At 43.2% G+C, this 25,328-nt stretch overlaps 1 protein-coding gene across 2 annotated transcripts in view; it reads left to right on the forward strand.

The window, feature by feature from the left end:
* ARID2 (AT-rich interaction domain 2) overlaps positions 1-25,328 on the forward strand; it is a 172,916-nt gene that overhangs the window by 83,603 nt on the left and 63,985 nt on the right. The window contains exons 4-7 of one of the 2 annotated variants that reach the window (XM_014601034.3): positions 378-511; positions 1,387-1,605; positions 2,715-2,804; positions 5,791-5,858. In XM_014601034.3, coding sequence (XP_014456520.1) covers positions 378-511; positions 1,387-1,605; positions 2,715-2,804; positions 5,791-5,858 — 511 coding nt within the window. The remainder of the gene's footprint in view (positions 1-377; positions 512-1,386; positions 1,606-2,714; positions 2,805-5,790; positions 5,859-25,328) is intronic. The other variant, XM_014601035.3, reaches the window with a different exon arrangement.

Below are 25,328 nucleotides of genomic sequence, written 5' to 3' on the forward strand. Positions count from 1 at the left end.
AGGGTCTGACAGTAAGTGGGGAAGGGAAGCAGCTGGAGAGAGGCAGAAGGCAACAGGGCTACCTGACCCCCCCTAGACTTGCTTTTCCCTGCTATAGCAGTGGTAGAAGGAGAAATTCAAGGCAAACCTTTAATAATTAGAGTGTATACCTGGAAAATTTATAAATTTGTTATATAGAAACTAATTATTGGGGGGCTGGGGGGTTGTCTTATATTTGAGTAAATGTGGTAGCTTGCGTTTATACCACAGTTTAATTTATTTTTTTCAGAAAATGTCCATGTTTGTATAATAGCTGTTTCCTTCAGTAATTCAGTTCTTGGGGGTTAAAGGTGTTTGTCAAACCACAAATACTAAAAATCCATGCTTTTTTATTTTAGGTATTTAGAAAAGTATGAGAAAGTACATCATTTTGGGGAGGATGATGATGAGGTACAACCAGGCAATCCAAAGCCACAACTTCCTATTGGTGCGATTCCATCTTCCTACAATTACCAGCAACACAGTGTGTCAGGTAAAGTTTTTGAGGGGGAAAAAATAGTATTTATAGTTTTTGGTGTGTAAGATGGGACAGGCTACTCAGTAGTTTCTTGATGCATTTATAGGTTTATTAGGAACAGCTGCTTCATGTGTAACTCAAATCATTATCTAGTGCAAACTAAATCATTTCCACTTGCAAGCAAAATAAAACAAACATAAATCTATAAGTAATTGCAGACACCTGTGCTCCAACAAGTATGGGTAAATTGTTACCTGCCTTCAAACAGACTTCCTTTAACATCCACAATTTAAAGTTCTGTTCTGCCAAGGTAAAGAGTTAGTTTAGGAGTTTTTCCTTGATGAATTTCTTCCTAAAATTTCTAATTGTTTAACTCTGAAGTCAGCTGATATCAGCTCTTAGGTCAGAACTTGAGAAACCCAGAAGTCAGTAGGGCATCCAGAATCTGTGCCACATGGGGATTTGCAGATGAAAATGCAAACCTGGATTAGAATCCAGAAACCAATTAGAAGTGGATGTCATCTCTGCAGTTTAAGCATAATATTTTTTTATAAAAATTTGAGTACTTAGAAAACTGCTTTCAACTTGAAAACCACTTCGAACCTTCAGTTTTAAGGTAAAGCATAATGTAGTTTTTCATTTCAGAGAAGAAAAAGGGATAGATATGTAGCTGGCCTCGTTCTCATCCAAAGAAGGAAAACCTTGATATTCTTGCTGAAAGCAGATAGAAAAAGAAAACATGAAACAAATTAAATGTTGGGAAATATGCTAAAGTTCCATAACCCATGTGTTAAATACAGTTATCAGTTGTTTACTTATTCTGTTAATATGAGTACTTGTTTTATTGGCTCAGTTTTAGAAACATTGTTTTCACTTTTTTTTGTTGTTAGATTACCTTCGTCAAAGTTATGGGCTGTCTATGGACTTTAATTCGCCAAATGACTATAATAAATTGGTGCTTTCACTGTTATCTGGACTCCCAAATGAAGTGGACTTTGCTATTAATGTGTGTACTCTTCTGTCAAATGAAAGCAAACATGTCATGCAGCTTGAAAAAGACCCTAAGATCATCACTTTGCTGCTTGCTAATGCTGGGGTGTTTGACGACAGTAAGTATATGACATTTTCACAAGCCAAGCAAGAGGATTCAGATACATACATAGTTTTAAATAATCATCAGTTTTCATGTTTGGTAAAATTTTGTTTTTGACTGAATTGTAATAAAGTTGACACTTATTTTTCTTTTTTAATTATTCCATGGTAACTTGTGCTTTGTAAGTATTAAATAACTTTTTCAGTTCAGGTAACTTAAAATATATTTATTCTACCAAAAGTTAATATCATGGAACACTAATTTAGTAAAACATAAATTAGATTTTTGGTGGTGTGTTTAAATTATTTAAGAAGTAGTTATAATATTTTTAGCATTAAATTTATGTTGAGAGCCTAATGTTAAGATTTGTGTGTTTTCTGGTGAAAACCTAGGATCTTGATTATTTTTTAAAGATACATGTTTAGTATGAATTATAAAATACAGCATCTCATAAAAATGACACCAAATTTGAATTCTGATAGAAAGAGGTTTTTCTCAGTTACTTAATAGAAGATCTAGAAATAAAAACTCAAAATCATCCAAATGCTCAATCTTGGTTTAAGAAATATTTACTTAGTTGAGATGCTTGCATTTTACTATTTAAAGAAAATAGTAAATATTTGCACAAAAATATTTCAATATCAAGATCTATGTTGTGTAATTAGCATATGGCCTCCTGGCCAAACTAGATTTTGTTTGCTGGAGTTTTTTTGGTCAGGAAAAGGTATAGCTAAAATATTGTAAAATCACCTAAATGTCAATAGGTGGAACTTAACTCCTGTCTGAAACTTCTCTCTCAAGGAATAGTAACTTTAAAGGTAAAGCTGTTTAAGCAAATTATGAAATATGCATTTTTTAACTAAAGGGTATTTTAAAGTCTCTTAGTAATGGGTGTAATAGTGTATGTTTAAGTCCATGTGTTTGTGAGTGCCTGTGTACAGACTCACAAAATCATGTATTAGAGTCATTGTCTTTGTGAGATATTATACTATCAACTTTTTATATGAAAATAACTTTTTACTTAATCATTTTAATATGTAATATGTCGTTTTTGTAATATGATGTTAATTCTGGTCTAATTTCTCTCCGTTAGATTTTTCAGATTATGTATGTGTGTTTTCTTAGTAGGATGTTGTTCTACAAGATTAAACTATTCCTCACACGTACCCAGACCAAAATATTGTCTGACTCTGGGCCAGTCGCAAGGACTCCCAGGTACAAGAAATGATTCAAGAGAGGCTGAATTTAAATCTGATATCCCACTTAGTGCTTCCAAGAGGCCCATCCTTAGTTTCTGAATTTAAATTGTTGTTCTGATCAGGGTAATTGTTTCTTCAAAATTACTTTTATAGGAAAAAAACAAACCTATAAGTGGTGCTTCAGCAGTTTTCGGATGTTCTTTTGTTTTGTGACTCCTTAGACACTGAGAAATTGGAGAGCTCTTTCTCCTGTTTGCCTTTTTAAGTCAAAACTATGATTTTTGTATGGTTGTTTCATAACTGGCCTACTAGTGATACCATGCTACCAGTCTTCCTCAACTGAAAAGCACTGAAATGAGGACTAAAAGTATGAGGATAGAAATTTTTGCTATAAAGGAGGGGCAAATTTATAGGGTTTTTTTCTATTGTTTGGGGAATTATTTTCACATCCAGCAATGAAGGTCTCAGCAAAATATAAGACTGATGTACCATGTTTCATCAATGATACCCCATCGCTTATTTTCTGGATGTGCTGTACTTAGTTGTTGCCAAATGCATTCAGGTCCCCAGGGTCTTGGTCCTAAGCACCTGAGAATGGGACATAATCTTCATTCAAGAATATAACTCGTTCTTTATCTAGTTTTGCAATCTGTCACTCTGACAGAGATGGAAAGTTTTGGCATTTTTAAAAAATTATTTTAAATTTATCTCTGGTTTTTTATATTGTAAATTCATAAAGTAGAGATGATGTTTTCCTATAAGTTTTTAAGGCACCTAGAAGAAACGAACTGCAGGCCTAATTGTTTTAATTGTGAGCACTCTATACAGCAGTAAATCTTTTGGTAATTAAGCAAGGAAATCTGACTGTGGATTTAGGTTAAATTTGCATAGCATCGTTATCATTTTAATTTTGTGAAAACAATTTTAGGTGTAAATTAGGATTGCTCATGGCTTATCTAAAGTTACTATAGGATTCAAGAAAGTTCAGATTTGGCATACCTATAATGCAGAATTTGCTGCTGCTTCTTATTATGATTATTTGCTTTTTGTAATACATGGTACTTTTTCTTAGTTTTGTTACCATTTTATGTTTGTTCCATTTTATTTTTTTTAGAAAAGAATTATATTACATGTGGTAGGACAGCCCTTCCCCTCCTTTTCAGAAATACTCTTTCAGTATTTTGAAATTAGTGATTCATTTTTAACTTAAAACTCTACAATGAATTTTGCAAACACACTAATACAAAACCTTCTTCCCACTTCCCATTGGCAAGTAAAATCCTGTTAAATAACTTGTTTACATCCTCAAAATAATTATGCCTTGCTACTAAATGCTGTAGAAGTTGAGGTCTTGGATTCTTTGGGCATGTCTATACATGCATATTAATGTGATGCAATAAGCTCTGGTGCTTATCGCACCGGAGTTCATTGCTCCCTGGGCACACGTGTAAACGCGCATCCAGAATTGCAGCACGTTGAGCCCTGGTAGGAGTCGTGGCTGGCAGGGGACCCAGAGGGTCAGCCTGTCAACCTGGGGCTGCTCACCCCGGTTCACTGTGCTGCCAACAGACTGGCTAGGGCATGGCCAGCAACCAGCCCCCCGCAGTGAAGCACCCTTGTGCCCCAGCCAGCAGGGGCAACATTTACGCATGCACTGCCGCAGTTTTTTGCTTTGCAGCAGGATAATACTTGTTTTTACAAGTATTATTTTGCCACAGAGTAAATTAGTTTACTTTCCAGCCTTATAGGGCGCACATGTAGATGCACAGCAGTTACTGCGCAGCTAATTAGTCTACTGTGCAGTAAATGTCTCATGTAGACATGCCCTTTAAGGCCATGTTCAGATAAGTGTGGATGTTTGGTTCCCTGGGAACAAGTAGCAGCAGTGCACCTTGTGCCGCTGCTACTTGTCCCTGGGGAACGTTCATGCCACACGCATTTTGGCACACAGCAAGTTACCCTGGGTAGGGTAGGGGAGGCTGGGGCCAGCATTGGGCTGACCCCAGCAGCCTTACCTGGGGTCCAGGGGCTTTCCAAGGGTGCAGCAGTAGTGATTCTGTCACGCGGAGCCTGGCTGGCAGCTGGAGCATGGCTCTGGGTGGCCCGGCTCTGCTATTGAGCAGTACACGCTGTCCTTGCGTGCGCTGCTAAGTTTTTTTTTCTTTTTTTTTTCCCATGGGTTTTGTTTTGTTTGGTTTTTTTTGACCCCTGGATATCGACCCCTGGATGTATAGTATGTAACGCTGCAGACACGTTTGCAGTGCCACTTCCTGCACGGCTGTGCTCATCTGGACGCAGCCTAAGATGCCAAGTATTGCTTTATTTTGTAACATTTTTCACACATCAAAAATTAAGAAGAAGGTTCTATTTTAATATTACTTCATATGATGCTAATTAGTTATTTATTTCCATAATTTTAAACAGTTCTTTTCATGTCAGTTAGAATCTGGTGAACTGTATGTGGTCTTTGCTGCTTTCATGAAGCAATAGACTAGAAAGTCTGTAGCATTGGCTTTACCAGAGGAGCCAAGATTTACCAAAAAGATTCTGGTAAAATGCGGACATTTCTTTTAAGTGGCAGTGATGTCCAGACATATTTTTGTTGTTGTTGTTAAACTCCACTACAGGTTTTTTTCCCTAATTTATAGTTCCAATCTAAACTAGGAATATTTTTTACTTTATCCTGTGCATAAGACTTAAAACTAAACAGTCACTTCATACTTTTGAAAAAAAACTTCAGAAAAGTATGTCATGGCTCTTCAAGGCTTTTCAATTATTTACCTCAAATTAGGCTGTAATACTTCTAATTAGTGGGTTGAATATACAGAAATTGAAATTAGGGTGGCTTGCTACAATTTACTGTACAGGTACACTAGGCAAAAATAAACATCTTGAATTGTCTATAATATTGGATTTTATTTGGATTATGGATTACTAGACAATCAAATGGAAAAGTACACTTTTTTTTTTTTTTTACTGAATGTTACTTTTTATGCTTAAAGCTTTAGGATCATTTTCTGCTGTATTTGGAGAAGAATGGAAAGAGAAAACTGATAGAGATTTTGTTAAGGTAATTTTAAAAATATTAAACTACTTTTAACTATGTACCAAGGGTGGAAAATTATAAATCTCATAATGTACCAAAATGGTTTTAATTGAAAGGTTACTTTGAACTATGCTCAGGCTTTATACCTTTTAGGGAAATACGGTTCGCTGCTAAATCTAAGTTATTTATAACTTAAACCAAGATTCTAAAATTTGGAGGTTAATAGGAAGAAAATAATTAAGAACAGGGAAATATAGGTTTGAGAAATAAATATAGGTTCCGTATTTTTATAAAAGAGTTGAAGTTTGGAAGGAAAAGACCAGCTGTACAGTTTATATGGCAAAAGAAAACAATACTGGTATTTTTAACTGCTGAGATGAACAAAAGAATAGATTAAGAAATGGGTGTTGTGGCCAGTTTTTAAGACATTTAGACAACTTTTGTTCAGTTAAATGTTTATATTATGATAAATAGGTGTACTCAAGGTTTTTGTGTTTCCACTAGAGGGCATGATCTACTAGATTAATAATAGAGCAACATAATTTCTGGTTATAACTTTCTGTGTAAACATCTCTTTGTCCTAGAATAAACTTGTTATGGTACTGGGTAGCATCTGATTTGGTACATATTTAAAAGCTTTGACATTTTCTGTTTGCTTAAGGAGATGGGGGTGGGGCTTGGGGGGGTGTTATGGAGTGGGGGGGTTTTTTTTGGGGGGGGGGGTTGAAAACTGATTCCATAACTGGTTTTCAGACAGCTAATATTAAAATAGGGATTTTTTAAAATGATTTTGATCCTTTATACTGTTTGTTTTCATGTTTTGAAATGTAATAAACTAGTCATTTCCACTTCTCTTTGTAGTTAGGTTTCTGCTTAATTTCTTTCTTACTATCAGTAGAATTGCAGTATTAGCATTCCAAACATTAACAAGGAGTATTTATTTGTGAAAAAATGCTTTCTGTTTATCATATAGTTCGGTTTAGTTTCTTTTTTACAAAAATTAGTTTTGGGCCAAGTTGTTTAATACAAGTTCCTATTGAATGTTTATTGCTAAAATACGAATAAGTGCCCTCCCCAAACAGTTAAATTGAATGAAAAATATTAGCATTCATATATTTATTAATTTAGCTTGTAGATATGCTAAAGTAAAGTAAAAGTAAGTCTAAAAATTTGTGCTTGATAAGCCTTGTCTTTGCTTTTTCTTAAAGATAGATACTAAGAAATATTCTTGGAAGGAGTTGGTTTTTAAGTGCCTGGTGTTTCTGATTTTTAACATCTGCTGAATCTGAGACAGTCTGTCTGTACAGTAGTTGGCTAAGAACAACATAAAGCACGATGTCTAGATATGTAAACATTTGAAATGATGTGAAATTATTAAATGTTTGTTAATTATATCATCTTAAATAATTATAGTATATGAGAACAGATGGCTTTAACAGTCTCTTAACTGAGTGCTAAGTAGAACCAGCATAGCTTCAATAAGGTTTACTAATAAGAAACTTGGATTTACTCCAAGACCTATTTATCAGCAAAACATGGTGTATAATACCACATTACAGTAAGACACTGTTGAAAGTGTGCCATAAATTAACACTACCTCTAAAAATATCCATATATGCCAGGAATACATCTTTTTTCATAGAATCATATTTTAAGCAGTGAGTTGACCCCACTACTGGAAGTCATTTTATTCAGGAGCTGTGCTTTTGTGTGTAAGAAGAAACAAGGGGGGAGTATTAGAAGCATTGTTAGACCTCTCAATTCCAGTACTAGTCTCTTGATGTGGAACCAAGATATTATGCCTGTTTCAGCAGGGATTTTGTATTCATTCTTTTCATTTTTGGATAAATTTTATATCTTTGAATTTAGCAGAATGGTGCTTATATTGGTCTGTGCTCTTTTGTTCTCTTTTTTTTCTTATTCTCTTGTATGTTTTGGTGTTTCTGTTACTTGTGCTGCCAGGTATAACTGCCTCTTTTAAGGTTGCTCCTCAATTCTCCTGTCATCTCAACAATGTCAGCAAACAATAAATTCAGTTAAAGATAAGAATAGCATTTATATGGTGGTGACAAAGAAGCACTCACCCCTCACATAAACATACTAACAAAGGATAAACTAGATAAATGAGGTGTTTTAAGGGTGTCTAGAGAAGCTGATAAAGTTTTTTCATACTGAAAAATGGTAAAATGGGTGGAGAGAGATGCAGAGTGATGTGATATGAACGAAGTAACATGCAAGTATTGTGACAGACTTGCAAGGGGAGAGTTTTAAAAGTGGGAAATTTGAAACATGGATTCAAAGCCACATTTGAGTGAGTGATTTAGCCATTAGCCTATAATCCAGAGGGTGGGCAACATTTTTTTTTTTTCTGTGTCCTCCAGCTGCATTTGAGTGAAAATGCTTCATTTATTATTAAACTCAGTATTGTCTGTGGCAGTTAAGCATGCTCTGAGGATATCTAATGGACTGAATCTGTGGGGACTTCTGGTGACACTAGAAGATACTAACTCCTTTCTATTCTGAGTCACAGCACAGCTAAGCCCAAAGCTAGATGGCTGGGCACACACACTGGATCATTTCTGAGCATGCACAGAAGCTCAAGGTTAGGCACCTAAGGAATTTTATTTCTTTAGGTGCCTACTGTGACCATGGACATATTGAAGCATTTTGAAACATTCAAAAACAGCAGTACCAGGCACAGACAGACATGGAGAGTAAAGAATGTACTTTTCTCAGGGTGGGAGTGTACTCTCCCATCACAAGGTTGGAGGGGTTGCCTGGCCCTGCAACTCTGCTCTGTTCCCCACTGCCAGGCCTAGGTTGCCACCTTAGGTTAAGCTGACAGCTTAGTCCCGATCCCCATATACACTGACAGCCTGGCCCTGGAGGGGTGTGAGCAGGTTGTACTTCCTTGGGGCTCTATCCTGACTTTCCTTCCTCCCCCTTGTAGGATGTGGTGGAGAGTGAAGTACTGGGGGAGTGAGAGACCTCCCTCCCCCCATAAGTGCTGTGGCTTACTAGAACACATTAAATGCGATACTACAGGGAAGTTCCTGTTTCATCCAGGAATATTTCTGTAGCACTTGGGCCATTGTTGTAGGGCTACAAGGAGTGTTCACACTTGTCTCCTTAACTTTTGTAGGACTTCAGGGGCATTTGTAGCGCTACAGATGCAATGTCTGTCCATGGCCTGAGTTTTGGGGTGACTGAAGTAGAGTTATCTGAAAAACTTCCTGCAACTTAATTGTCTAAACTCCATATAGGTCTTAGGCGTATAGCTCAGGGGTTGTCAACTGGGTCTGCACATACCCCTGAGGGACTTGGGAAGGCCCTAGGGGGTATGCGCAAGCAATGACAAAGTACCACCACCCACAACTCCATGCCACCACCTCCCAGGAGCAGGGGTGGGGTGGAGCAAGGATAGTGGTGCCCTTTTGTGGGCTTGACAGGCTCTGGCCGTGCCTCCCTCCTCCCCCCCTGCTCCGTGTCTTGCCTCCGGGGGTTCATTTGTTAAAAAAGGTTGAAAACCCCTTCTCTAGCTAACCAAGTTATACCTGGCCTTTAAGTAGTTAGAATCCTGAGTGTCACTGAAAGTCAGTGTGACTGGTGTTGAGAGTTGTATAGGCGCTTTTCAAAATTTTCCCCTTTGAATATTGTATTTTTGTATAGAATCCCAATACTTTAGTTCTAATACTGCTCTTGGAGAAAGAATCATCCACAGAGCTAAATTTAAAACAAAGGGAAGAAACTTAATTTTGCATGCTCATCAATTACTGTATTTACTCAAATGTAAGATGATTTTGTATGAAGATGATTTCCCAGTAATCAGAGTCTATACTTAACAGATTTATAAATGTTTTATAATTTTCCATGTATAGAATCTAATTGCTGGGGGGCTGTTTTTAATTCATTCCCCTACTGTTGCACGGAGGCAGGTAGTATAGGAAGGTCAGCCAGCTTGTCCCCCGCTTGTGCCTGCCCCCGTGCTACCTCTGCTCCCTGCCTGCCTCCCTCCTGCAGCCTCCTTTTCTTCCTCTGCTCCCCCTCTTACCCCTCCCTCCCAGCATCTGCTACCCCACTTCCCTCTGGCCTCAGCCTCTGCTTTCCCCCATTCCCTTCCTCCCACAACCTGTGCTTTCCCCTCTTTCCCCCAGCCTCTGCTCTCAACTTTCCACCTCCCCTTTCCCTTGCTCTGCACTAGCAGGCTCCATCTTTGTTGTAGCCTGGGCACTGAGCACGGCCCCAGCCCAGCTTCTGTAACAATATTGCAGGGCTGCATGCCACTGCGATGAGGTCGGGTTGGGGCCATGCTCAGTGCCCCAGGCTGCACAGTGGACGGAGCCTGCTGGTGTGGAGCATGGGTAAATGGAGGAGGGAGAGGGGCAGGCACAGCAGTAGAGGCTGTGTAGGGGGGAAATGGAAGAAAGAGGCTGCAGGGAGATGGTGGAGTGCAGAGGGGCTGGGAGAGGGGGGCCTGCAGTAGCTAAAGCCCCATCCCTGGGTAGGGCCTGGAGCCAGAGCTGCAGGTGCTGCCTCTTCCCCACCCGCCACCCAACACCCTTCTGTTTGACTCTTAAGATGAGGGGCTTTTCCCTCTATGTTAAATGTCTTAGAATCAAGTCAAGAGGGTACATGTCAGTTGCTAATTGAAAGTAATCCATGTTTTTAAAAGGTATTGGTCTCTAAGTATATTACCTAAAAATTCCTATTTCAAATACAGTTTTGCAAGCATGAATATTAAATAAGTTTAAATGAGTTACAGTTCTAATATGCTGGCAAAATTTGTTTCCTTTGCTCTTATCAAACATCAGGTTTCCTTCTTTTTTCTCATTAAACTGCCTACTAAAAGATGTTTAAGGTAACTTGAAGTGTTGGTATTAGAGATTTAGAGGTTTTTATTTTCTCTGCTTTCACTATTCAGTTTGTAATACCTTGGGGGTGCTTCGAGTATATTATACATTATAATTGCAATAGATTGTGAAAATTTTAATGAGATTTTTGTTTTATAAAACTAGTTTGGTTTTTAACTCTAATCATGCACATATTTTAAAAATACTGTTCTGTACAGTACACCTCTGCAACATGGGGTTCCAGGTTAAAGCATTAGGTCTGTGTTGCATCAAGGTTGATGTTACCCTTATGCAGAGTTTAGATTATGGTTGTATGGGATGGTTTGGATAGGGATGCCTTTGGTAAGGGGGTTGGGCTAAATGACCACTGGAGGGAGGTCCCTTCTAGCCCTACTTTTTGTGTGACTTCTATGAGGATGGAGTAAAGAAAAATTATCATTAAACTTCCTTAGCACATTGTTTCTTTCATCCTAGAGCATCTTTGCAGATATGGAGAAGTAGTACCACATCCAGAGTTACAATTCACTTCTTCCAAGGCTCCATTAAGCTAAACTTTACTATGCCTTTTCATACAGTGTCCAGCTGTCTAGTCAGTGGTCATTCTGTAGCCAGTTGAACTAACTTGTTAACATCAGCCATGCCAAATTACAAAATAATAAAGGTTATCATCATTATTTCTTTATTTGGTTACTCATTTATTTTTAGATTTTAGATGCTACCCTGTCCAAAGAGGAATAATTCAGATGTTTGCTGATTGTGTAGTGTCACCTATATAAACTAAGGAGCTCAACTCTAGATTGGGGGTGGGCAAAATACAGCCCATGGGCTGAATCTGACCTCAGGATGGGCTTTGTCCGGCCCCCAGCAGGTCCCTCAGACCCACCCAACACAAGCACCATCTGGCGGTGGCATGTCCTGCCACCCCCTGGGCAGCCAGCAGGGCTGGGGTGGCTCTGCAGTTGCCTGCCTTCCTAGGCAGCAGCTCCTTCTAGCTGCCACTCTGCTGGCCCCAGCCCTGTGGTACCAACAGGGACCCATGCACATAGCACTGCCCCACCTTTGCCCGCTCCAGACTCACCCACCCAGGCTGAGCATCAGTGGCAGTGTGGGGCAGAAACTTGCTCAGCATGGGGGAAAAGCGGCTCCTCCCCGTCACTGCTGCTGGGCTCTTCCTGCTGCAGCCACCCGGAGCCCACACTGGGCTGCCCTGCGTCTCCTCCACCTGTGGGCTGCCCAGCAGGATAGGGGGTGACAGCGCAGAGCAGCTGCAGGGCAGCCTAGGCATAGGCTCTGGGCAGCTGCAGCAGGAAGAGCCCAGCAGCAGCGAGGGGGAGGGTCCACTTTTCCCCTGTGCTGAGCAACAACTTCCGTCCTGTGCTGCCACTGCTGCTGCTGTTCAGCCTGGACAGGTGAGTCCGTAGCAGGCACAGGTCGGGTCGGCACTGAGCACACGGGTCCCCACTAGTACCACGGGGCTGGTGCCAGCAGCATTACCTCAGCTGCCTAGAAAGGCAGTCCAGCCATGGAGCCACCTCAGCCCTGCTGCATGCCCAAGGGGCGGCAGAACGTGCCATGGGCAGGTGGTGTGGGGCAGCCTGGGGTTGGGTCTGTGCCCGCAGGTTTTGGCTGGTCTGCTCCAATGGGGGTGAGTCCAGAATGGGTGCCAGGCAGGACTGGGGATGTGCGCGGTTGATGGTGATGGAGAGGCACCACAGGGTGTGTGGGCTCCAGGCTGTTGCAGGGCAGGAGTGGGGATGGGTGACCAGCTCGGGGGGGGGGGGTGGGGGTGGTGTGTGCATGCAAAGGTCCCATGCACACCCCACAAACCTCATAACCACACCTTCCCTCACACACAATCACATCCCCCCACAAACACTACACCCACTCACACGCTACCCCACATATACCCCCCACCCCTTCCCACGTGCACCCCCCACACATGCACACATCCATGTGCCTCTGGGGGGGAGCCCCACTCACTGCTATGCACACACACCTACCACACACAATTGCCACCCTCTCCTTCCACACACCCCACAGCCCTCCCACAAACCCCTTACCCACCCATATTCACACATACCCCCACACCCCACATATACACCCCTCTCCCACAAACCCCATACCCACCCATCCATACTCCCCCCTCCATATACAAGAGTAAGACTTCTTTTTGAGCTATTATGCAATCACTTCTATAAACAGCGCAAATGCACATGAATCAGGAAAAAAAAATATTTTCTAGATAAAATTAAAATGTTACAGTGGATGTTTGATATTTAGTACATAATTTGTTTTTTTTCTAGTTCCAAGATGCCAAACCCCCTTCGCAACAGGAGTACTTCGGGGGGCAAGGGGAAGGACTTTTGGTGGCAAAGGTCAGGGGTTAGGGGGTGGGCCTTCTGATCCCAAGGTGGCAACCACAGGGTGGGGCACCTGCCATGGTACAGGGCTACCGTTACAGCCCTCGACAGCTCACCAAAACTCATTAAGTAGCCCTCCAGCCAAAATAATTGCCCACCCCTACTCTAGATTGTCCACTTATATTCTTTCTTATTCAACGTTCCTAAGGTCCTGCTTAGGAAAACAGTGAAAGGTGAAAGTAACTCTCTGTCTTGCTGTCAGACCAAACTGACTTGAACGAGTTCCTTAATTTTTCTACCAATTCATACAACATTGCAGGAGCCATTTGTACATCATTGTTATAATTTAAATGATCTTACCTTGGACACCAGGCTTGTGTCATTTTCCATAACACTTCTGTAGCATGCTCAGGCGATCTACCTGGTGTTGGAGGTCCCCTAGTGGTTGGACTTGTCTGCCTTCAACCCCTGGTCTCTACCTTCCCTCCTATTTCTCTCCTGCCACAACTTGATCTTGAAGCATTTTTAATTGGGGAGGCTGATGGCAGAGACTGGGTAGACTCTTCTTGATATCTTCATTTGGTGCACTGTTCTTTGAGCTTTTCTGCCCAAACGCTATGAGGTGAGCCCCACCTTTAAGGCAGCCCCTAGTCAAGCATTAAGGGCAAAAATTGTGACTCCTAGGCCCCATAGTCATGCCCATGCCTTGTAGGCCTATTATTATATTCTGGAGGGCCATTGCCTTAATACACAGTTTGGCCTCCTCAGGTTTATAAGCCTTTGTTGGGGTTTCAGCCCCGTTCTCTTGCTGGGCTCTTTCTTAGCGTAGGCCCACATTACTGGGTCCTGGCATATGAGTGCCAGTCTTTTCAGCTTCTGAGTCCCTGACCCTGGTTTTGCCCTCCCTTAGGCTATGGCCTCTGGCCCTCTTGGCCCCCAGCCATCTCTGGCTTAAACCCTGCCCTGGAAGGATGCTAAACCTAGATGCACCCCATTGATGCCCCACTGTGGCCTCCGCACTCCCCCCTTTCAACCACACCGGTCAACAAGTAATCTTAACATAAAAGTCAGTTACAGCCTTAACAAAAACTTCTTCCCACCCGGGATATAGTACATCCAAAAGAAACAGAAAAAATAAAAGTCCTCTCTCTGCCTGATGAAGCCTCACAGAAGGGCAGGAGCCACCCTGGTCTATGACGCAACTTGAGCTCTCAGCATCTGGGTCATAGTCTTCTAGTGTCTAATAAAAACGCTTCCCAGTTTCTGCCTCTCCTAGTAGACACCTTTCCTCGTCACTAGCCGGGTTTCTCTCTTTCACATACTCTCGATCTCTCTCTTCCTCTAACTCCCTTTCTCTGTCTCTCATCAAAATAACAGAGATAGGGGTCCCCTGTTACAGCTTCCCTTCAAACCAAATCTGATGTCTTTGTAAATTTAAAACAAATGTCTCTTAATCTCCATTCTCAGTATTTCCTATTAACTGCCAAAGTGTGCCTATCTGATAAATGTAAATTCAGCTTAGTCTTACCCACATTGTTTCTCTAAAACTGGCCTTAATCTGTTGACACTGATTCTTCTCAGGACCAACAATAAGTTTTATACTCTAATAGTTATTCAAATCAGCAGGAACTCCTTCCTTTCAGATTAGTACAACATTTGCCTTCAGTCAGCCCTCTTGTATCTCCTTCATTTTCTCATACCTTCTTATTCTTTTGCTCCTAATGCTCTGAATGGCACCTGTCTCATCATTTTTCAACACCTCAGTGTTATGGTCTGTTCTTGAAGTTTTCCCATTTTTTTTAACTTTCAGTGCCCTTTTTATATCTTCAGTACTGGTACCTATTCTGCCTTGTAAGCTACCTTATCCATATACCATATTTATTTGAATCCAAGATGAGGATTTTTCCCTCAATCAGCATGAGACGTGCACCTCATCTTGGATTCGAGTACTGGCCTTGGGCGGGTGGCAGCTTAGCTCTGGGTTTGGCCCTGGGGTCAGGGCCAAAGCCAGAGCTGAGCTGCTACCTGCCTCAGACTAGATTGGCTTGTTTGCTGGGGGAGGAGGCACATGGCTGGTGGGAGTGCAGGGGCCTGTACCTGCAGCTGCCCCCCTAACCCTTGTCCCCTGTGCCTGTCTGCCTCCCTGCCCCCAGATAGCTCCCTACCCCCCTCCCCCATACCATGCTCCCTCCCCCATTCTTCCCCCCCCCAGATGCCTCCTTCCCCTTTACCTTCTGCTCTGGCTCTGATCCCTCCAGCCCCAACCTGGCCCATCCAGGAGCTGCTGCCACTTCTCCCTGGTAAAGCTGGGCTGGGCCAGGGTTGCTGCTGACTGCCCTGGAGGAGCATAGCTGCAGCAGAAGGTAAGCGAGTGTGGTGGGGGGGGAATAAGCTGCAGGGCAGGCAGGCAGGTACAGGCATAGATGTTAGGGTCGGAAGGGACCTCAATAGATCATCGAGTCCGACCCCCTGCATAAACAGGAAAGAGTGCTGGGTCTAGATGACCCCAGCTAGATACTCATCTAACCTCCTCTTGAAGACCCCCAGGGTAGGGGAGAGCACCACCTCCCTTGGGAGCCCGTTCCAGACCTTGGCCACTCGAACTGTGAAGAAGTTCTTCCTAATGTCCAATCTAAATCTGCTCTCTGCTAGCTTGTGGCCATTATTTCTTGTAACCCCCGGGGGCGCCTTGGTGAATAAATACTCACCAATTCCCTTCTGTGCCCCCATGATGAACTTATAGGCAGCCACAAGGTCGCCTCTCAACCTTCTCTTGCGGAGGCTGAAAAGATCCAGTTTCTCTAGTCTCTCCTCGTAGGGCTTGGTCTGCAGGCCCTTGACCATACGAGTTGCCCTTCTCTGGGCCCTCTCCAGGTTATCCGTATCCTTCTTGAAGTGTGGCACCCAGAATTGCACGCAGTACTCCAACTGCGGTCTGACCAGCGCCCGATAGAGGGGAAGTATTACCTCCTTGGACCTATTCGTCATGCATCTGCTAATGCACGATAAAGTGCCATTGGCTTTTCTGATGGCTTCGTCACGCTGCCGACTCATGTTCATCTTGGAGTCCACTAGGACTCCAAGATCCCTTTCCACCTCTGTGCCACCCAACAGGTCATTCCCTAGGCTGTAGGTGTGCTGGACATTCTTCCTCCCTAGGTGCAGCACTTTGCATTTCTCCTTGTTGAACTGCATCCTGTTGTTTTCTGCCCACTTGTCCAACCTATCCAGGTCTGCCTGCAGCTGTTCCCTGCCCTCCAGCGTGTCCACTTCTCCCCATAGCTTTGTGTCATCTGCAAACTTGGACAGAGTACATTTCACTCCCTCGTCCAAGTCACTGATGAAGACATTAAAGAGTATCAGTCCAAGGACCAAGCCCTGCGGGACCCCACTGCCCACACCCTTCCAGGTCGAGACCGACCCATCCACCACAACTCTTTGGATACGACCCTCCAGCCAATTCGCCACCCACCGGACTGTGTAGTCATCCACGTCACAGCCTCTTAGCTTGTTCACCAGTATGGGGTGGGATACTGTATCGAAGGCCTTCCTGAAGTCTAAGTATACGACATCCACCCCTCCTCCTGTGTCCAGGCGTTTCGTAACCTGGTCATAGAAAGAGACTAGATTGGTCAGGCACGATCTGCCCGCCACAAACCCGTGCTGGTTTCCCCTCAGCATAATTTGACCTTCCGGGCTCTCACAAATGTGAGCCTTGATAATTTTTTCAAAGACTTTACCAAGGATGGAGGTGAGACTGACCGGCCTATAGTTGCCCGGGTCCTCCTTCCTCCCCTTTTTGAAAATGGGGACCACGTTAGCCCTTTTCCAGTCCTCCGGGACTTGGCCCGTGCGCCATGAGCTTTCAAATATTCCCGCCAGTGGCTCTACAATGATGTCGGCCAGTGCCTTCAGCACCCTCGGATGGAGCCCATCCGGGCCTGCCGACTTAAAGGCATCCAGTTCATCCAAATGACTCTGCACCACCTCAGGATCTACGTATGGAAGTCTGGCGCCTTGCTGCTGCCTCTCTACAACCCCAGTGAGAGACTTGTCGTGCCCCTCGCTTAGGAACACTGAGGCAAAGAACTCGTTGAGGAGTTCAGCCTTGTCCCCCCTGTCTGTCACCAATTGTTTCTGCCCATTTAGCAGGGGTCCTATTCCTCCCTGGGCTTTCCTTTTACTCCCAATATATCTAAAAAACAATTTCTTGTTGTCTTTTACTTGGGTTGCCATCCTCAGCTCCATGGTAGCTTTGGCCCGCCTAACTGCCTCCCTACAAGCACGAGCAGAGGAGGTATATTCATCTTTAGTGATCTCACCTTGTTTCCACTTTTTATGTGCTCCCCTTTTGGCCCTTAGGCTGCCCTGGATTTCTCTGGTCAGCCATGGAAGCCTCCTGGCCCCTTTCCCTTTTTTGCCTCGCTCGGGGATTGTCTTGCTTTGTGTCCAAAGGATCGTTTCCTTTAGGCACAGCCACCCTTCTTGGGCTCCCATCCCTTCAAAACTCCTACTCTGCAGTGCTTCTTTGACTAATCGCCTGAGTGCATTGAGATCAGCTTTCCTAAAGTCTAGCACTTTCACCCTACTAGTTACCTTACCCACTCGACGTCTTAGGTTGAATTCTATTATTAGGTGATCACTGTCTCCCAAATGGCTACCGATCTGGAGGTCCCCTATCATGTCATCCCCTGTTGCCAATACCAGATCCAGTATGGCATTCCCCCTAGTGGGACCATGCACCTCCTGTGTCAGGTGGAGGTCCTGTATACAGGTTAGAAACCTGCGTGAGCGATGGGACCTTGCTGTCTGCGTCTCCCAGCAGATGTCCGGGTAGTTTAGGTCCCCCATGACTACCGCCTCTTTAGCTTTTATGGTCTCCGAGAGTTGCCTCAGGAGCCCCGCATCTATTTCTTCCCCTTGGTGTGGGGGTCTGTAGCAGACCCCTACCACCAAATCCCTTTCTCCTTGCCCCCATGTAGCCTAACCCACAATCCTTCTACTTCCTCAGCCTTGGATTCTGTCTTGATGAGGGTTGATGTATATTGCTCACTGACATAAAGTGCAACCCCCCCTTTCTTCCCCGACCTGTCCTTTCTATACAATATATAGCCCTCAATATGTACCGCCCAGTCATGGGATGAATCCCACCAGGTCTCTGTTAGCCCCACTAAGTCATAGGTGTTTAGTGCAAGCAGGAGCGCTAATTCATCCTGCTTGTTCCCCATGCTCCTAGCATTAGTATATAGGCACTTGAGCCCTGCGACTGGTGCCTTTGCTGCCCCCCCGCTCCGAGTCCCAAGGGGCCCATTGTTTCTTACCTTCTTGTTTCTTACCTGTTCTGTAGTGCTGGTCTCCCCATGGCTTTCAGGTTTCCAATGTTCTCCTTCTTCAGGCTGGGCTGTCCTTGTGGGTGCCACATGGTTTGGTGGTCCACAGCTTCCCCTGCCCTCGTACTCCCCTCCCCCCGACGAGCCTAGTTTAAAGCCCGCCGGAGGAGATCCACCAACCTAGTAGAAAACACACGCTTACCTTTGGGGGACAGGTGAAGCCTATCCCAGCAATGGCATGGGAGGACAATGGGCAGGGGTCTGACCCCTTACCCCTTGCCACTGCTTTTTCCCCTACAGCAGCGAGGGGTGGGACAAATTTAATATGATCTGCCACTAATTAGTTTTTATATATGGAAAATTATAATAAATTTATAATCTTCAATGTATAGAATCTACTAGGTGGGTGTTGTCTTACATTTGGAGTTGTCTTGGATTCGGACAGATACAGTACTTCATCATCTAGACACAAGCATTCTAGAACTGCAGGATTTAGCTGTTTGTCTAAATGCTTCCTTCATACTTTCAGCACCTGTTAGAATTTTTTTTCATTTCCCTAGCAATCTTTCTACTGTATAATTGGCCTGTTCCTATTTCTGTGCAACTAACATTTTTGTTCAGTTTTTTTCATGCCTCCTTTTTGAGCCTCTTCTTTCCAAATGCTTGCTTTTCCAATCTTTGTGGTATCTTGACTTTTCTGCATAATGCTTTGACTTCTTCCCCAGCAGTCTTAGTTTCTCTACACTTTTCCTCTAAGGTTCTTCTTTAATTGCTAGTCCAGCTGTTCCTTATTTGTTTTCCAACTTCCTCTTCATTTCCTGGAATATTTCTAATGTGCTCTGTAGTGATATTTGTTCATCATCAAAATTACATGGCTTGAAACTCGATCCCAAAACTACCGTGTGCGCCTCCCTCTGAGCCGTCCTTTAGTTTATCCAAATCCAATTTTGCTGTGGTTACTCCCATCTTTTTCTTAGACTTTAGTTTTCCCATAGTAGTTCACAATCAGTGCTACACTTCTCACTCTTACAGATTCTTACATCCAACAGTAACTGTCTAGGCCTTGATAATGTGGTCAGTCTGGTTTTTGATTTCACCATCTCTTGAATTCCATGTAATCTTGTGCCATGTCTTTATGTGAGAACCAAATATTGCTAGTAATCAGACTGTAGTTCACAGAAAGTTTTGACTGTTGTCTTTTGCCAACCTGATGCTGTAGGATCCAGAACTATTTACTCATTTACCATGTTCACTTTCTACTTTTGCATTCATATCTGTCAGTATCAAAATTCTGTCATGACCCAGAATCTCTATTTACACTGCAATTCAACTGTTAATAAAAATCTGTCCCTTTTAATTTTCTTTCTTCTGCTGGTGTTTATGAGTATATCACAATTAGGCATTGTTTTATCTAAGGCAATACTAAGTGTTGTAACGGTTACCTCAGTGAAGAGTTAGTAAGTAGATTATTATGTAGTCCAGTGGCATAGCAAACCTGTATTGGGGGTGTGCAAAGTGGGCCCTATTCAATTTGGATTCGGCCCGAATCAGGGACAGTGATTTGATTCGTTGATTCAGATCACTCCCTGATTTCAATTCAGCTGAATCCGAATATGAAGATACGATGCTGATTTGGAGAATCAGCGATTCAGACATAGACACAGCTTTAAAAGTTTTTTTTCTACATAACTTGAGGTAGCAGGTACGGCTCATGATTGCTGTGATGCTGGGTGTATGCAGCATCCCACAGGAGTGTGGGAAGGCCCTCCATGTGCTTGGTGGTGAACCCGGAAATGGACCAGAAGTAACTTCTGGTCTGCTTCCGGGTCTGCCAGGGAATGTACTGGAGGGCCCCCTGCACCCCCACAACCTAGAAGGCACTAGTTGCTGAGCTGGGGAAGCGCGGGGGGGGGGGAGGGGGCCCAATGTGCTTCCCAGCGGACTCGGAGGTGGACCAGAAGTGCTTCTTGTCTACTTCCAGGTCTGCTGCCAAGCGTGCTGGGGAGCCCCCTGCACTCCTGTGGGATGCTCAGTGCGCCCCAGCATTGCAGCATTCACAAACTCCTGCTACCTAGAGGTATGCAGAAAAAACATTTAAAGCTGTCTCTATGCCCGGATCTCCATATCTTTCTGAACCTCTCCAAATCGATTTGGAGGGTTCCAGTTTGATTCGGAGAGATTAAAGGGTCCTCTGATTTGATTCGGATTCAGAGATTCAGCCACCAAATCGGGCTGAATCTCCACTGAATCAAATCAGGGACCGAAGCTTCGTGCAGCCCTAGTCTCTATGCTTTGCTTGTTTGCTTGAACATCTAGAGTGTAAGAAGTGGTTATTTCTGTGATTTCTCTGCTTTGCTGTCAGTGTGTCTGTTGAATGGGAGCAAAGGAGACTTGCAACTTCCTTGACTGTCCTGTTTCTAGCCATGGCTAGCCTAGACCAGGGTTCACAATCACAATATATAATATATTTAGAAATTATGAATTAGGAGTACATCCATGACCTTTTCCATTTCTTAAACCTGATAGGTCTGAGTCAAACCCTTTTGGAACTGTTTCTGCCTAATCATTCATTATATTTTCCCTTTATTTTGGCTGTTGTCTTAATTGAAAGTACATTTTGCATAGATCCAAAACAATTATTCTTCTAATATTAATTTTCCAAAGTCTGTCACAAGCCCCATAAACTATCCTGATCGCAAAACTCAGATTCCTGGCACAGTCATTGTGTGCAACAATTGTACACAGATTTCTTTTCTTCACAAAAGTGTTTTTGAAGCGTAACTAATATTTGTAAGCTCATTGGCTTCCTCAGAAGAAAGGTAGTATAGAAGGATGCAAATCCTAGCCTTCAGAGCATAATTGATAAAGAATAGCTTCATTAGAAAAGGGGACCAAGGTAAATCACGTATTTACTTAGACTCAGTAGTGCTTTTCATCTTTAGAACAGCTTTACAAACCTTAATTAAAACCATGTTAACCATGTGAATCAAAATACACATGCTGGTGCCTATAAAACTGAATATCCTGCCCAATAAACTAAAAGGTTTATTTGGTAGGAGGAATTTCCGCTTCCTGGATAGAATGAGAAAAAAAGTAATTTTGGGCAACAGTATTGTCTTTTCTACACGCTGCAAATTGTAATGCGTGATTTTAAATGTTTAGTTTAATTGATAAAAGAGTAGTCGCACAACTATTTGTATGTTGATTGTACAAGCATCTTACTGTGGATTAGTTTAAATCTATATGAAACAGATTAAACCAAATGATCCATGTGTAAAAACTTTTTCTACACAGAAGCTTACACAACTGAGCAGTGAATCTATAGCTATTTCCATTTTAACCCCAACTTTATTACTAGCTAGACACATCCCAAGATCTTGGGTCTTGTAGGCTTCCCATTTCTAAGCATTAATGACAGAAACAACATTGGCAATACTGATTTGAACAGAGACACTAACACACCACTTCAAATCAGTTTCAGGTTACTTTGAGCTATCAAGCACTGGAAGCACATTTTCAGCTGAAAGTCAGTACTCGCCTTGCTTTTTTGTAATGTGAAAGTCGAGGTTGTAAAAATTTAAGGTCTTTTAGGTGCAACAGTCTACTCTCTTTGACTTCAGATTACTAGATAGCATGGGCTTAATTAAACACAGTTTTTAAATCTGAAAGTATTTTTACCTGTATGTTGAAAGAGGCCAATGGTATATTATTGGAGAGTCAGAATAGCAGGTGTCTTGGCACTGTAATACAATGTTTTTGATCTAAGTTGTAGATTCATACTGGTAAAGACCAAGGCAGGTTGTGAGGAACTACATGGGGATCTGGCACTATTGACCAAATGGGCAACTGAAGGGCAGATGAAATTAAGTATAGATAAGGGTAAACTAATGCCCATAGGCAAAAATAATCCAAACTATACCTACATTATAATGGGTTCTATATTAGTTGTTGCCACACAGGAAAGAGATTTTGGAGTCATTGTGGACAGTTTGCTAAAAACATCAGCTTAGTGCTCAACAGCCATCAATAAGGCAAGCAAAATGTTAGGATTTATCCAGAAGAGAATTGTAAACAAAACAGAAAGTAATGTAATGCCATTTTATAAATCCATGGTGCATCCACACCTTGAATACTTCGCCCAGTTTTGGTTCCCACAACTCAAAAATGATATACCATATTTACTCAAATAAAAGATGCCCCTGATTATTAGCCAACCTCTCAGTAATTGGATTCTGTATATTGAAAATGTATACACTTGTTATAATTTTTAGGTATAGAATCTAATGATTGGAGGCTTGCCTTGAATTTGTCCTCTTCCCACTGCTACAGCAGGGAAAATTTAAATCTGGGGGGTAGGTAGCCCTTTTGTTTGCTGCTTCTCCCCAACTTTTTCCCCTGGCAGCCCCTTTTCTTACTGTCAGACTCTGCTCTCCCTGAGCACATGGAAGTGAGGAACAAATTTTAAAAAACTGACCTTAAAATAAATGTAGCTGTAGTAATTTGCATATAGTACTCATACATTTAATGCATCCCAGAATTTGATGCATATGACTTTTTTTTAAACTGCCGCAAGTTTTAGCACAGGTATTCCATAAACACACTTTTGAGCAGAACTGGCACCTACTTAGAGTACAAACATTTTTTTGCAAAAAAAAGAAAAGTGCACATATGCACACACACACCTGTCTCATGACCAACATAGTTCATTTGACAGTCCAAAACACACATCTACATTTACACTGTGATCATCCCTGTTACAGTAAATGCATACTGTACACCTACACACCGTAAACCTACACACGTGCACTCCCGAGTGAGAGAGTTTAGAGAAAATACAAACTATGCATGATATTAGTCCAAATCCAAAGGCTTGCTATTTACCCCACAGTTCATTGACTCTGGGGGATCAGCCCAACAGCATTTCAAGCCATGGTGACCTCGCAGCTCAGCACTGCTCAGTGTGTGTGTACTCCAGTTACCTCCTGCGAAGGATCCATGTGCTAATTAGCCCCTGACTAACAGCTGAAACTAAGTGTTTTTGACATGAGACCTAGCCCAGCTTCACCTCATGGAGGGTGAGGTCACACTAATCATGTGTGCCAGGCTGAGAGAGGTGCTGACAGAGGAATTCTGGGTAAACTATTTGGGGCCCCATTTCATGATGTTTACATGGCATTTAAGGCTGATGGAGAACCAGGAATTATTGGAAATGGGAAAGAAAGAAACAGTTCAGCTGTGGGAGTGACAAGGAAGTCAAAGTGTATGCAGTGTAGTGGCTCACCATGACTTGGAAAAGAATTGGTGGTGAGGGGGATTGTGCTTAATGGGCAGTACCATATGTCTTATTCAGATTTGCTGCACTAAACAATCCTTGTGGTAAGTTCCCATCAGCATCTTAGTACCTTTTTGGTTAGGGTCAAACTGAGCAGTGGTGGGAGGCCCCAGCATTCTTGATTTCTGTGGGCATAAGCTGAGCATCCTGGTCTACATGGACGACTTGGTCCTCCTTGCTGGTGATACCAAGCCACTGCAGAGTATGTTGAATGTCAGCTCCAAGGTGGTATGAGTGGCTGGGACTCCATTTCAGCACCACCAACAGCACCTCCCTGCACTTTGGCTGTAGGAAGTAAAGCACCATCCTGGACTTCATCATCACCATCCAAGGAAAGCAGATGAGGTCCCTGAGACACAGAGAGAGCTGAGTCAACCTGGGGACTCCCACTGGAGACTGAGTGAAGCAGACACTGGAGGAGACCATTTGTAGGATCATGCAGGATGCCCACAAGCTGGACTCATCACTCCTGGCCCCCTGACAGAAGATAAATGTGGTAAACACTTTCTTCATCTCCTGCATCGCATTTGTCCTGAGGAGCTTGGCGGTTCCCAAAATCCTCGTCAAGAAGGCGGACACCGAGATACAGCAGCTACTGAAGAGAAGTGGCTGTACCTACAGCTGTGGGCCAACAACAAGATCCTGTATATCCCATACCAGCAGGGTGGCACTAATTTGCCCCACATGGGCGACCTCTGCAACGTCATGGTTGATCATTCATGTCTTGCACCTCCTGACCTGCCCAGACAAGACGATGAACAGCATTGCTGCCAGCACCCTGATGGAGACTGTCCACAAGAGGATCACAAGGCAGCCCACCCAATGCAACCTGGCCACCTTCCTGAGCAGCTTACTGGAAGGAGAGTTCAACCAAGACAGTGGGGACTTTGTCTCGCTGTGGAGTTGAGCCCTCAACACCATGTTCCATCTTGAAAAGCGCATCAGCTGCAACTGGACTTGGATCAACGAACACCGGGCGCTGGAAATCTCACTGCTCCCAGCCCCTAACACCAGCCACATTGCCATGACCCTCCTAGAGAGGTTCCTGAAGGATGTCATCTGAGCAAACTATGCTGGCAACCAGAGGGCAAAACCTGACAAGAGCAATGTCTTCAAGTTCACCTCAAATGTGACACAAGCAACCATTTTATGCCCAGCAGGAGCTTCATGCTGTTTGTTGATTGGCACTTCATCCACCACAGCCACCTCAACTGTCCACCACTCAATGGTGCTGTCCAGTACGGGTACTACAACAGGAGGTGCTGATGCTATGGCTGTGAGACAGAGACTCTCCCCCATATACTATATGCAAGCCCCACTCCAAAGAGTGACAGCTTCGCTGCAATACCGTCTAGGACCAACTGGGCAAAGCCTCAGTAGGGACCATGTCTGTCAACTACACCATCCCTGGCTGTAAGAGCCGGCTGTGCCTCGACATTGTTGTGACTAATAAGGACAGCAAGAGCGTTGTAATGGTAGATGTCACCATCCTGTTCGAGATCCAGCAGCAAGCTTTGTTTGAGGCATAAAAACAAAAGGAATACCAGCTGCTGGGGACACAACATGACAGTTGAGGCGCTGATAGTTGGGAAGCGTGTGACCCCAGCTTTGAGAGTGTCCTG

Source organism: Alligator mississippiensis, chromosome 4, assembly GCF_030867095.1.
Source record: "Alligator mississippiensis isolate rAllMis1 chromosome 4, rAllMis1, whole genome shotgun sequence".
NCBI classification, from domain to species: Eukaryota; Metazoa; Chordata; order Crocodylia; family Alligatoridae; genus Alligator; species Alligator mississippiensis.